Source organism: Carlito syrichta, unplaced genomic scaffold, assembly GCF_000164805.1.
Source record: "Carlito syrichta isolate Samal-C Ts95f unplaced genomic scaffold, Tarsius_syrichta-2.0.1 Scaffold315518, whole genome shotgun sequence".
Taxonomy (NCBI): domain Eukaryota; kingdom Metazoa; phylum Chordata; class Mammalia; order Primates; family Tarsiidae; genus Carlito; species Carlito syrichta.
The window spans coordinates 169102-183411 of record NW_007259614.1 but is presented as its reverse complement, the minus strand read 5'-3'; the positions used below and the strand labels follow the sequence as shown (position 1 = coordinate 183411).

Sequence of the window (14310 nt, the reverse complement as noted above, 5' to 3'; positions counted from 1 at the left end):
ACCATGCCTGGCTAAATTTTTGATTTATTGTAGAGATGAGGTCTCGCCAAGTTGCCCAAGCTGATCTCGAACCTGTAGGGTCAGGCAATCCTCTCACCTCAGCCTCCCAAAGTACTGGGTTTATAGGCATGAACCACCGCACCCAGCCAGAATGTGAATTCTTTTAAGGAAAAAAACAGAGTAAATAGTAGGTCAGGTAGTACACAGATTTGACAAAGTTTGTGAAGAGAATGTGTGACAAATGGCCTGTGCAGGTCATACAGAGAAGAGGGGATAGGGAGGGAGCAGAGCAGCCTTGTCGCTTTGTCTTCCTCCCTTCTCTGTGTCCAGACTGGCACTGGGCACTATCTTTGGTCTTGTGTTTTGAAAGACCAGTGTTGCCATCTGACAGAGGGGTCAGCATCCCTGGGGAGGGGATATTGGAGGTCATCCGGGGGAGTCCCAAGACTGTGACTCTGGAACAGGACTTTTGGGACCAAAGTGCTGAACTCTGGTCTCTTTCCTTTGCTTCTCACATGGCCTTTAGCAGTCATTTAATCTCTCTGTGCTTCAGTTTCCTTATCTCTAAGATGATGATGTCATCCCTGACATTATTGCTGTGAGGATTCAGTAGAGTATATGAAAGCATCTAGCCAGGTGCCATGTGCATGGTGGGTGCTCCACCAATATTTGGTGAATAAGTGAATAACTCTTCATATGGGATTGATAATGACTATTCTTTCTACTTTAGAAGGTTGTTAAGGATCTAATAAATTTATGTCTGCAATTTGAAAGTGATAGCAAACTCATAATATCGAGTACTATAATTACAGCTATCATATAATTCTTTCATTGGTTTGAGAATTAAAATGACTAAAGGGCAAGGGTTTTGTTAATCTGTCTACAGGACTTAAACATATGTTTACTGATTCTTGAAGATCTGCCACTTTCCAGATTGATACATGGATTTGAGAAAGACACACACTCTTGCCTTCAACCTGGGTTGATGGAGCATTGTTTCCATGATAGTATCAGGTAGGGTGTAAATTCAGAGTTGGCTTTAATCACAGCCCTTCTAAACATAGGCAAACTTTAGGGCTCTTCTGTATAATAGGAGGAGGAGGAATAACATCCACCTTACAGGGTTGTGGTGAGGAAATAAGGGACTAGAAAGCAGTAAGTTTCTGGAACTATTGGTAGCTTCATAAAGGATCCTGTCCCTTTCACTCCTACTTTGTTGCACATGCACATTAGACTGCAGTATAGAGAGGCAGATTTCAAAGTCAGGGGAATGCAAGGGTGACACTTCTTGAAGGAAGCAAAGTCCAGAACTAGAAGTAGTACAGAAATTTCTGAAAATACATTTGATGAATAAACAGATGGAAGTAGTTCAATACTATGTGGCTTATTAAGGAGATACAAATTAAAATTAAATATATATAAAATAACGATCCGAGAGAGTACCTATTTTGGTGTATGTGCAGTGAAATAGTCATCTCAGCTTTTCCTTGTGATAGTGAAAAAGGTAGCAAACCTTTCAATCTGGTTTTTTCTTTTTAATTGAGATATATTTCACCTACCACAAAATTCACTCTTTCAATGTGAAGAGTTGTACAACCATTAGCACTATCTAATTTCAGAACATTTTTATTACCAGAAAGGAGACTTTATAGCCATTAAGCCGTTGCTCCTTATTCTTCCTGCCTTCCTCCCCCCAAGTCTGGAAACTACCAATCTGCTTTCTGTCTCTATGGATTTACCTATTCAGGCTATTTCATATAAATGGATGTGTCTGACTTCTTTCACTTAGCGCACAGTGTTTTTGAGGTTTATTCACACTGAAGTATGTACTGATACTTCATATCTTTTTATAGTTAAATAATATGCTAGTATATGCATGTATACAGTTTTTGGCATCCCGTGTGTGTGTGTGTGTGTGTGTGTGTGTGTGTGTGTCTCACAATTTTTGTATTCATTCATTTGTTGATGGGCATTGAGCTGTTTCTGTTTTTTGACTATCATGGATAGTGCTTAGGTATTTGTTTACATACCTATTTTCTATTCTTTTGGCTATAAACCTAGGAGTGGAATTGCTAGGGCATACGGTAATTCTATGTTCTCCTTCATTTTTGAAGCATATTTTTTGTTGGACATAAAATTCTTGGTTGGCAGATTTTTTTTTAACTTTCAGCATTTTGAATGTGTCATCTTGTTACCTCTAGCTTTCATGGTTTCTTCTGAAAAATGAGCTGCTAATCTTACCATAAATAATGTACATGAAAGGGCTGCTTCTCTCTTGATGTCTTTAAGATTCTCTCTTTATCTTTGTCCTTCAACAGTTTGTGACATGTCTTGGTGGATCTCTTTGAGTTTATCCTAGTTAGAGATGGTTGAGATTCTTGAATGTACAGATTAGCACTTTTCATCAAATTTGGAACTTTTTGGCTATTTTTTTTTCATTCTTTATGCTTCTATCTCACTGTCTTTCCTTTCCTTCAGAAGCTTGTTATGCATGCGTTGTTATGCTTGGTGGTTTCTCTCATATCTTTGAGGCTTATTCTCTTTTATTTTTCTCAGACTGGGAAATCTCAATTGACCTCTCTTCAAGTTTGTGGATTCTCTTTTCTGCCTGCTCAAGTCTATTGTTGGGCTTCTCTAGTGGATTTTCCATTGTAGTTACTGTACTTTTCAACTCCAGAATTTCTATTTGGTTCTTTTTTCTAATTTCTAACTTCTTTTTGATTTTTCTTTATTTGTGAGATATTATCATACTTTTCTTTAGTTCTTTAGACATGACTTTCTTTATTTTTAAATTTTTTTTTTAGATTAGAAAATATCATTTACTTAAAAAGTAAATTAGAGAGAGAGGTTTTCTTTATTTTTTAAAACACTTAAAATACTGATTTAAAGTCTTTGTGTGTAAGGCTTCCTCAGGAACAGTTTGTATTAGCTCTTCTTATTTCTTGGCATATATGGAAAATTTCTGTTGAAAACTGGACATTTTGGGTAATACAATGAGTTCTGGAAATCAGTTCCTTTTCCCCCAAAACACAGGTTGTTGTTATAGTTTATTTCTGAATGAATTCTGTAAAGTCTATATTCTTTGTCATATGTGATCACTGAAGTCTCAGCTCAGTTGGCTTAATGGTCAGCTAATTATTGAACAATTTCCCTAAATGTCTGAAACCAGTAAGTTTCCCTGTCTTTGTCCCAGGAACTCTATGTGTATGTTTGGGCCATGCTTTCAATGCTTAGGCAGGCTGTTGTTGACTCTGCCTTAGCTCATTTCCTGCTTGTATAGAGCCTCAAGATCAGCCAGAGATAAGAGCTTAGGTCTCATCCTTCTCAGATCTTAACAGACCCTGGGCATGCCTACAGCCCTATGTCTGAGTGTGGCCTTCTAGAATTCCAGCTCTCTGTCAGAGCTTTTTTAGGCTCCCTATAAATATCTGATTCCCCAGCTTTTCTTTCTAAGCTTTTTGGTCAGCCTTTTTGCCTAACTGTTAATCTCCACCTCAGGCAGCTGTGATGTTAAACATTTGCCGCTGATTATTTCCAACAAATGCCTTGCAGGGAAACGCCTTTTTAATAGCACCGAGAAGCTCCAAAGCAGGTCAAATAAAGATAGCCTTGTGAGTGGGGTCTTCCAGGGAACTACCAGATGGGAAAAATAACTACAATTCTTGAAGACAGGAGCTTTGAAGGAACTCAAATCTATTCTACCCCCTTCAGTGCCTGGCAGACTGGTTGGTTTTCAAGGTTTCTGCAGAGTTTGGGAGGGGTAGATAGCAATAGCACAAGTTAAAGCATCACAAATGCATTTATTCTTCCAAAGACTCAGTAATTTTTCTTAATTGCTTTAATTTCCAGAATTCTGAACAAGTTGATTCTGGTCATTTTTGCCAATGTTCTTATTGCTTTTATGGAGGAGAGGCTTTTCAGATGTTCTTATTCCATCATTTCACTGATCTTTCAATGTGTGTTCACTCTTAGATGTATACCTCATGAATTTATCACAAAGCCAAGGCAAAAAAAAAAAAAGTCATGTCTAACAACATGTTTATCACAGTGTTATTTATATAACAGTGAAAAAATTTGAAATATCATAAATAAGTAATGGAGGGCAAGCTTGTAAATTCTGGGTCCTAGTATTATGCAGCTATTAGCATTGAAAGAAGAGGCCCAGGTAGAGGGGAGTGTGACAAAGAGGTTGAGGACTCTGACTCCAGACCCAGAAGGGTTGGGTTTGAATTTGGCTCTGAGTTTTATAGCCAATAACTTGGAGCAAATTAATTAGTCTTTGTAAGCCCCATTTTCTCATCTATAAGATGGTGACAACTCCATCATGGTGCTGTGTCGTTTAAATGAAAGCATCTACATCATATGCTTGACTCAGTCAACTAAGTTGTTGTTGTTGCTCTCATTCAACAGAAAGTTCTTTATGATATAATGACAAATGAACTAGCAGGATATGAAATTGTATGCACACTGTAACCAAAATATAAGAAAAATAATCCTTTGGCAAAACATGGAAAAACCATGGTTGGAAGAAAATATACCACAATCGTGGGATTATGAGTTACTTATTTTCTTTTTTTTCTAACCCTTTTTTTCTTTTAATGGGAAAGACAAATGTACACTCAGAGTAAGTATGTCTTCTTAAGGTGACAAGGGCCTTTCCAGAAGGAACCAGGCAGGAATGTGGAGATGTACTTCCAGGTGCATCTTCAGGGACCTTTTGGTCACCAGTGTTTCTTGAATCACTCTAGGATGCTGGAATGTATCTTTTATTCAGAAACCTGGGGGCCAGAGTCACTGCTGCCTCCTCAAGCAGGACTCTGGAGGTAAAGTTTTAAACCTAGCAGCTTGTCTTAATTCTGATGTCCAGTGCAGGGCATTTCCCTGTGGGGCCTCTACTTCATCTTCTGCAATGGGAGTACAATGATGCTGTCCTCCTCAGCTCAGTTGAAAGTGTGAGAAGGGGGAATGCTCGTCATGCTTGATAGTGTTCCAAGTGCTTTGCAAAAGACATGCTTTGCATTTGTGTCAACCATCTCTAACTGGGATGGGGCTTGATTTTCTGTTTCAGGTTCCAAGGCGCACCAATTATTCCTGTAGCAGCCAAGCCTGGGGGACCAGAGGCCCCTGAAACTGAAGCTCCACAGGGCATCTCAGAGCTCATTGAGGTATTGTCAGCCGAATCCAGGTTGTCCTTTGGCCACTGCCCTGCTCAGGCAGGCCCCCTTGTGTCCCCTTCTTCCCTGAGAGGGGGGTGGAAGAGGCAGCCCAAGCAAGAGGACTCTCGGTTGGTTTCATTAACTTCCCAGTTCACACCTTAACACAACTCCCCTCACTCCCTCAAAAAGATTAAACCCCAACTGGGACACTTACGCTACCTAGGCTTACTACCTCTGACTCCTACTCGAGGCTCTGCAGAACTTGTCACATTTTGCCTGTCTTGCTTTTTCCTTTCTCTTGTCAAACCTCCTCTCAGACAGCGCAGCTCCTGTCAATCTGGAACCCTGGGGCCATGGCATCTATTCCAGTCCTTCAGACTGTACCAGCCTCTCCAGTGTGCCCCACCCCAGGCCAGGGGCCAGGGAGGCGGGTGAAGGACACGGGCCTAGCAGCAGAGGCAGCATAGCTTCCATCCCGGGAGCCTCCACCCAAGAGATGGAGGCTTCGTCTTGTGATGCCATGGGCCCAAGGCCCAGACTATTTCTCCAGACTTGGTGCCATGGACAGAGGAGGGAGCCTACTTGTCCAACGGGAGGCTGTGTGTGTTACAGGGGGGTGGTACCAAGGAAGACAGCAGTGAGAATGAGGCCAGGGCAGCTCAGAGAGGTGGAGTGGCAACGTGCCTGGCTCTAGGACTGGACTGTGGCTCCAACGCCAGCTCCACCACCACCCTCTGTGACCTCAGGTAGATGATCTACTCTCTTTTGCCTCAGTTCCCTCCTTTGGAAGATAACAGCACTTACCTGATGGTGTTGCTGCGACACTTGAATGAATTAATAGATATGTGCTCAGGAGGGTGCCACATTAGTGTCTCACTATTGATAATGCCAACTTTTACATACCAGGCACTATACCAAGTTCTTTACATGATCATTGACATTTGCAGCAACCCCGGGAGGCTGAAATTATTTATCCCCATAGTACCAAGGAAGAGCCTGAGATTCTGAGAGGTTAAGTAACTTGCCCAAGGTCTCACAGCAAGTACACAGTGGAGCCAGGATTCAGACCCAGGTTGATTGCTGAGGTTAGCTTTGTGGTTCACCTGCATCTGGATCCACAGAACCAAGGATCAGGTGTGACCTTGTGCACTGCCATTTCTGTGATTCATAGTGTACTGATTTTGCTGAATTAACAAAACAAACATTTTCTGGGTGAAGCTTTTGTTTCTTTTTCATCAGACTCCAGAGAGCACTGGTCTGGGAGGCAGGGACAGTTATTTTGTTAAAGCAAAATCCACAGAAATGCTGCTATGAAAGATGTTTGTATATTCCTTTAAGAAGCTTCTACATAAATCTCAGACCAAGCCTGTTTTGAATCTCTAGTCTTTTTCCAAAGAAATTGTTATCACAAGACTAAGACTTTGGAACATTCACTACAGAATACTTTTTTGACAGCCTATTCCTTTACAAAGGCAGAAAGTAGCAATATAAAAAGAATATTACAGCCTTTATTTTCGTTTGTTTATTGGTGATTAGCTCTGACAGCAGCTCCCTAGCACATAGATGATTGAGGAAAATTGGCTGGTTGAGGTTGAAGTGTATGGAAAGTGTCAGTAAAGAAGGCAGAGCAGAGCCTTAGGCCGTGAGGGGCAGCACCAGCCCTGCTGGGGCTTGCAGAAGTGGCCAAGGGGCTGCCCTGGCAGGGAAGAAAGGCTCCATATCACTCTTTACACCTCTTGTCCCGGGACCCCCAGCTTCCAACCTGCCCCTGCCTAACACAAGCAGCTGCCCTGGGAACAGCCCTCTCCTCCTCCCGTATCCCATATCCCCTTGGTTTTTCCTTCTGTCACTTGTCATTCTCTCAGCCATGATGCCAGCTGCTGGAGATACTTGGGAGTCTTCACAGTCCGATGGGGAGACAATAAATAGATGACCACAATAGTGTGTTGACTGTGTGATGAAGAGGGAGAGGTGACCATACAAGAAAAGTCTTTCCAGAGGAGACAGGGTGAGGCTGAGCTGGTAAAGTTACGGGCCTGCTAGCACCTGGTGTAAGATGGGGAGTGGTGGGAGATAAGGCCTAAATGGTACATAGGGGCTGGATGATGAGGAATCTTAAGCCCTGCAGGCCTCAGGTGGCTGAGAAAGTATGTGAGCCAGGGAGCAATAGGACAGGGTGTCCTTCAGTGGCTGTTCTACCACAGTGTGGAGGGGGATGGGCTTGCAGACTGGGCCTCTTAGGAGATCATTGCAGCAGTTCCAGTGGGAAAGGACAGAGGAGGCTTCTCTAAGTGCCCTTTTTCTTCAAACCGAGCAGAAAGGACTGAGAGAATGGCAGAAGCTTAGAGTGCAATCAGAGAGTTGATGTTGCTAATCTCCTGGGCTGGCTTGCTAGGGCGTGGGTCTTTCAACTGGGTTCCACACCTTGGCAGTCGTGGTGAACTGCTTGTTGGCTACACCCTCTGCCCTACCCTATCCAGCCCCTCTCATAGACTGGCTGTGACACCAGCTTCTCTCTCCTAGCTCCTGAAGTCCCAGATTTCCATCCCGACAAGAGACCCTTCGGGACCATTCCTCATGTCTGTGGACCACTGTTTCTCCATCAAAGGCCAAGGCACTGTGATGACAGGGACCATCCTCTCAGGCTCCATCAGCCTCGGTGACAGTGTGGAGATTCCTGCTCTCAAGGTCAGTCTTACCTTGTCTTTCCTTTTGGCATCTCTCTCAAGCAGCAACATGAGAAGGTGGTCCCTTTGCCTCTTCAGCTGCTGGGCCTGTTGGGGATGCCCCAAGTTACTCTTGCTGCCCAGGGCTGGCCAGCAGGCTCTGCTGCTTGCTTTGCTCCATCTTTTCCCCTTACACTTCTGTCTTCTGGCTTTCCTGCCCTGCCTGGCTCCACATTTTTCTTAATAGGGATTCTAGAATGACTGCTCTCCCTACTTCCTATAACAACACTTATTTATTTGGGGCCTATAATGTGCCACAATGAGGCGTTCCCTAGTAAGTGATCTTTATAGACAAAGCAACTGAGTCTCCGGAAGGTGAAGGTGGGCTTGAGGCCACATTGTCAGCAAGTGAGGGAGTGGAAACCCTCCCTTGCTACATGCTCTCTGTGGATCAGGGTGGCAAGTACATTTGGAGTTATTTCTGGATACCTTTTTCTTAACTACAAAAATTTCAAACTAAACATAATTTGAATTTTGTAGTACTCAGAGTCATAAAATATGGAAGAAATCCAGACCAGGTTCACGTTCCTAGTGACTATTGGTAGATGGTGTGTTATCCTTCTGAAGGCTTGTGAGAAGGATGGACTGCTGGGGTCTCCCCATTGCCTCACCTTCTGGTACCATGGCCTGGCTTTGTTTTAAAAGGTGCCTAGTGGCCCTGGTATTCCCCTTATTTAGAGGGCTTTTCTTACAGCTTTGCATGCCTGAACAGAAAAAACTTAGTCTCACCAACTGCCCTGCTCCTTCAGCAGGAATAAAGGTGGGGAATAGGGCTAGTTAGAACTAGTGTAAGACCTTGCCAGGAATGCCAGGGTCTAGGGCAGTTCTCTGATTCTCAAAGGAACCTAGCATGCAGAGAGGTGGAGACACTCACTCAGCCCTGTGGACCAAGCCAGCAACAACCTTGTAGACAAGCCTGCTGCTGGGTGTACTCACAGCCTTGGGGGAATAAGTTCAATTAGCAGGCTAATTGGGATGGCTACCTGGAGTGCTGTGACAAGGCATTTTGAAGTTGTCTGGCTCACTTAAGTGTGTTAGTTGAGGTTCTCTGGAGAAACAGAACCAACACAAGGTACAGATATCTAGATATCCCTATTACATAGGTATAGATACCCAGATCTCTGTATCTCCTGTTGGTACTGTTTTGCTGGAGAACACTAATATACCTGGATATATAGATATGTAGGGAGAGGGAGATGTATTTTAAGGAATTGACTCACGTGTTTGTAAAGCCTGATGAGTCCACAATCTTCAGGGCAGGCCTGCAGGGTAGACCTAAGAAAGAATTGCAGCTTGAAGACCATCTGCTGGGAGAATGCCCTCTTTGGAGAGGTTAATTCTTTTTCTCTTAAGAACTGCAACTGATTAGATGAGGCCCACCCACATTATGGGGGCGGGCCATCTGCTTACTCATAGTTCACCAATTTAAATTAGTCTCATGAGAACACCTTCACAGAAACACCTAGAACACAGAGTATGGCATACTTCTGGGAACTGGGGCCCAGTCAAGTTGACACACAAAATGAACCATATCACTGGGTGAGAAGACCATGATAGGAGCACCTGCCTTAGTGAGGGAGCGGGAGGGGGACCCTGCTGATACCCCTGCCTTATGTGTGCTATCCTTGGCCTAGAGCACCATAGCTGAATGTAGGGAAGGGGCATTTCATGGCGGACAGAAATGAACAGGACTTCCCCAGGTAAAGGCAATTTCAGGTTTTAACCTCCCCACTCCCAAATCATTTTGTAGTGGTGTGACTTTTGCTTCCTCTTGCAGGGGTCAGGAGTTTTAGAGAAGAAACTCCTGACTAGAGAGGACTAACCAACAGAAAAGACTCTCAGCTCTGGTCAGAGTCCAGGGCTCCTTACATATGGCAGGAGGAGTCAGATGGCAAAGCCCGGCTCTTCCCTGTGTGTTGGGACCTTCTCTGGACACTGTGGGAGATAATACCCTCCTTTACCCACTGTTGTAGCCTCCTCTGAAGACCATTAGTCCCAGAAAAGACTGCTTGAATAAAATCCACTTTAAACCAGGGACTAAAAAACAAAAAAAGCACAAAATTATGAAAATAAACTAAGCTTATAGTTAACAAAATTAAGATTTTGTATGTGACTATAAATTCTTAGCTATAACCAAAAATGAAGCAGTACTAAATTTCTTTCCAGTCTCTGTGCTAAGGCAGCCTTCTGGGGGTTACCCTGATCTAGCCTCTCTTTCATTCTAGGAGAAGACACATTTGCAGCTTGGAAGAGGAACTGGGAGTATGAAAGAGCTGTCCAAAGAGGGCTCTGTGGAGGGGTAGACTTTGAATTGGGGATATCTGAGGTTCTAAAGGGAGGAAAAGGTTTTTGATAACAGGGTCAGTGACTACAATATTAGGACCATGGGCATGGAGGAGGGCTTAGGCAGAGATAGCCAGCTATGGGAAGCAGGCAGTGGTGTTTGAATGACATGTTCAGAGGGCTTTGGTCACTCTGTTCATCCTCATAAAGCTGGCATTTTCTTCTCAGGATGCCAGGTACTGACCTGTGGCCCGTGGCAGGTACTTGGCAGATATAAAGTTAATTCTCCTCTTGCTTTTGTGCACCTGTTTCCCCCCAGCCTATTTTCAACCTATTGGTGTCTACTACTGCCTGATTATCTAATTTACTTGTCAGAAAAAGCAGAACCTGTGAGTGCTGTACTTGGGTATTTGACTGAGGTGATATCCAAGCAAAGTGTGAAAGATGCTGCCTCGTTTCTCCTTTGCTGCTTATAGGAAAATGTGAAGGGAAATTAATGCATTGAGGAAGGAACTGTTAGCAAAAAGGAATTAGCACTTGATGATTTGGGAGGTTCTCAGCCTATCCAGATTGTGAAGGATGTTAAAGTGAGAACGTTCACTGCTGAGAAAGCATGCTGTGGAGAGAAGGCCACTGGTAAGGCTGGAAAACCTTTTGTTGAAGAGATTAAGCATGTGATGCATGGATATAATCAAGCATCCTAGCAGAAGCCAGGAATAAAGATGAACTTTCCTAGGAAGGATATATAGAGAGCCTCTTGTTTAATAGCATGGATCCCCTTGATGTATATGAGAGACCCTCAAGATTTTTGAGAATGCTATACCAGCAGAATGCTGGACTGAAAGAGACAGCACTTGACAAAAAGAAAAAAAACTGTCAGACTTCTGGGACTGATAGAACTACTCAGCTACAAACATATGCCATCCTTCAACAAAAAAGGAAGAATGACTGAGGGCAGAGCTGTGGACACCAAACAGGGGCTAGAGACGCTGGCGCAGAGGCAGGGTCCACAGAGCCTCTGTGGACCCCAAGGTCAGAGGATCCAGCCATAGAAGACTGGTCTCAGGTATTGAAACCTAAAGGAATTTGCCACCAGTGATCTCTATGTTACTTCTAGTTTTTCCCTTTTGGGGTGTTGGAGGTAGATAGCTTGTTTTCTGTGTCCACAAATGAGAGGCATTTTGCCCTAAGGTAGGTCATACCCGGAGTCTCACTCATACCTGGTTAGATAGGTGACTTACATGATGAGATCAGGGACTTGTTGAGCTGATGATATTTAGATGAGATTTTGAACTAAGAGTCACTGATTTAATGTGCTGAGATTTGGGGGGATGTTGGGAGGGGTGAATGTATTTTGCATTTGGGATGGCTACAAAGTTTTGGGGACTAGAGGATAGGACTGTAGTGGTTTGAATTGTGGCCCTCCCAAAGTATGTTCATTCAGAACTTCAGAATATGACCTTTTTAGAATTAGGTTCTCTGCAGATATAGCTAAGATAAGGATGTCAAGATGAGATTATCCTGGGTTAGATCCAGCGGCCAGTGTTCTTATAAGAGACCAAAAAGGAGAAGACACAGAGATTTACAGAGAGAAGTCCATATAAAGACCAAGGCAGAGATTGGAGCTGTGTAGCCCCAAGCCAAGGAATGCCAGTGGCTGACAGTAGCTACCACAAGCTAGGAGAGAGGCATGGGGCTGATTCTCCCTCAGAACCTCCAAAGGGAACCAACCCTACTGACACGTTGATTGGGACTTCTAGCTCCCAGAACTATGAGAGAAGAAATTTTTTGTTGTTTTAAGATAACAAGTTTGTGATAATCTGTCACAGCAGCCCTAGGAAATGATTATGAATTCTGGTTGTAAAGAACTGAAGTCAGAAAAAACCTTAAGTCCTTTATAATCTTGGGCAAGCCCCTTGACTTCTTTGAGCTTTGGCTTTCTTTCTTTTTTTTGGAGTTGGAGTTGGAGTCTCACTCTGTCACCCAGGCTGGAGTGCTGTGACATACTCATGGCCACTGCAGTGTTGACCTGCTGGCTCCAGCAATCCTTCCGCTTCAGCCTTCCAAGTAGCTGGAACTACCTGCGCCCAGCTAATTTTGTATTTATTGTAGAGACGAGGTCTCGCCAAGTTGCCAAGGCTGGTCTCAGACCCGTGAGCTCAGACAATCCACTGACCTCGGTCTCCCAAAGTGCTGACTGGGATTACAGGCTGAGCCACCCAGCCTGGCCAAACTTTGGCTTTCTTGCAGGGAATTGCCACCCCCACCTCATCATCTTGGGTTGCCATGAGTTAGATAGGTATCAAACTGTTGCATACTGATGGCAAGCTCTGCTCATTCCTTTCTTTCCTATAATTCCCACCTGACAAGTGGGACCTGGGCTCAGGCATTAAGTAACTAAACAGCAGAGCCAGGACTTGAAGTCATTCATCCAGCTCCAAAGACCAGCCTCTGGCCCTGGACCTTGCTGCCTCTGGAGGCCCTGGAGGAGACTCTTGGGCTGGTAGTGTTTCCTCTCCTTCAGGGGTGGACCTGCAGGCCCCAGAGCAGCTTGGTGGGCATGCTGGTGTGCTCTGCTGAGGCCTTTCCCAGGCTGCAGTGTGTATGAAAGCCCATTTCAGAAGAGCCTGAAGTTCAGGACTCTTGACCTCCTTTCACCCCTCCCCTCCCACAGCCATGATTGGTGGCCAGTGCCTATCGGGCACTGGGACATTGCAGGCCATGGCTCTCTTCCCAAACACAGTGACATCCCTGTCAGATTTCACTAATAGACTTGGACATATCTGACCGCTTGAACTCCCTTGGAGTCAGGGCACAGCCATTCCAAATAAACAGTCACATTCCCCTCCCGGCCTGGGCTGGCCTGCAGAGCCTGCCATAACCTGGCCCCTGTTTCTGCTGCCCATGTCTGTTCCCAGCTGGGGCCAATTAGCTAAGCAAGGAAATGTTGGGGAACAGGGAGTGAAGGAGAAGAAAAATCCCAGTTAGACCCCTGAATTGTTTAAACGCCAAATATCCTGTGATTCACCTTCTACTGTGATTCTACTCAGGCTTTTTGGCTCTCTTGATCCTCAACCTGAGAAGTCCCTCTAATAAGATTTGATCTTGAGATTTCAGGCTAGTGATGTTTCTGGTGGTGATTGGCTGTCAGGAGTGTAACATCAGAAACGGCCAGAGCCACAGACCATGGAGAAAGAGAGGGCTAGGAGTCCTAGAGGACTTGGCACTTGCCAGCTCTGTGGCCATAAGCAAGTCACTCAGTCTCTCCGTGTTTCACTAATTCATCCCAAACTTGGGATGACCCCTATGTGCTTGGTTCTGTCTAGGACCTCTGGATGATGGGCAGAGTGGTGTGGTATGGACTAGGGATAATGTATAATGTATGTAAAGCTCCTGGCACCCAGGAGACATGCAACAATTTTTGACTGATACTCTTGTCATCCTTGTGATTGCCATTCGATATTATTTTCATGTGGGATTTTTGTTGTGGGTTCCAGAAGTAGTAAGTATCAGGGAACTTTCCTGGTTGTAAGGAAACAATTCTTTTCAGGACTACTGAGTGAGTTATTGAAATGGAAATATGGTCCACTTTTAATCTGTGTTTGGATAATGATGACAAACATTATTAGATATATTTGGACACCTGTTAGTTGATAAAACTTTTAGGGAAAAGTTCAGATTTTGATAGCATGTTCCTCCAAATCAAGTCTGTATTGATTTGTTTTCTTCTTTATTGAAAACCTCAGGAAAGAAAAGGGAAATCTTAAATACTACTAGGTGTCGTTACTTTTACCTTTGCCTCTGCTCTTTGAAGCTAGTCATAAGGGTGAGATAAGACTATGACATCTGGAAAGAATCCATTTTCTTGTCCAAACAAACCTGCAGCCACAGATCTACCCTTCCCCCATCTCTAGCAACACTGCTCTAGCTTGGCATTATTTCTCTCCTTGGAGCCTTTGCTGACCCCTACCTAGAGTGTACTCTCTTTCCTCTTGTGTTCCTTTGTACCTTCCAACACAGCTCAGGTCCTTTTGGATAGAATTGCTTGTTTGCTCCTTCCCACGCATGCTTTAGTTGGCACTTTACAGACTACCTGCTGCAGTTGTCTTTGTGCTTGTGTCTCATATGGGCACCAAGGAGCAGAG

The 14310-nt window shown here is 44.1% G+C and overlaps 1 protein-coding gene across 1 annotated transcript in view; it reads left to right on the top strand.

The window, feature by feature from the left end:
- The window catches only part of EEFSEC (eukaryotic elongation factor, selenocysteine-tRNA specific), a 281659-nt gene that overhangs the window by 122687 nt on the left and 144662 nt on the right, over window positions 1–14310 (top strand). The window contains exons 3-4 of the mRNA XM_008072921.1: window positions 5069–5165; window positions 7680–7844. Of these exons, the coding sequence (XP_008071112.1) occupies window positions 5069–5165; window positions 7680–7844 (262 nt within the window). The remainder of the gene's footprint in view (window positions 1–5068; window positions 5166–7679; window positions 7845–14310) is intronic.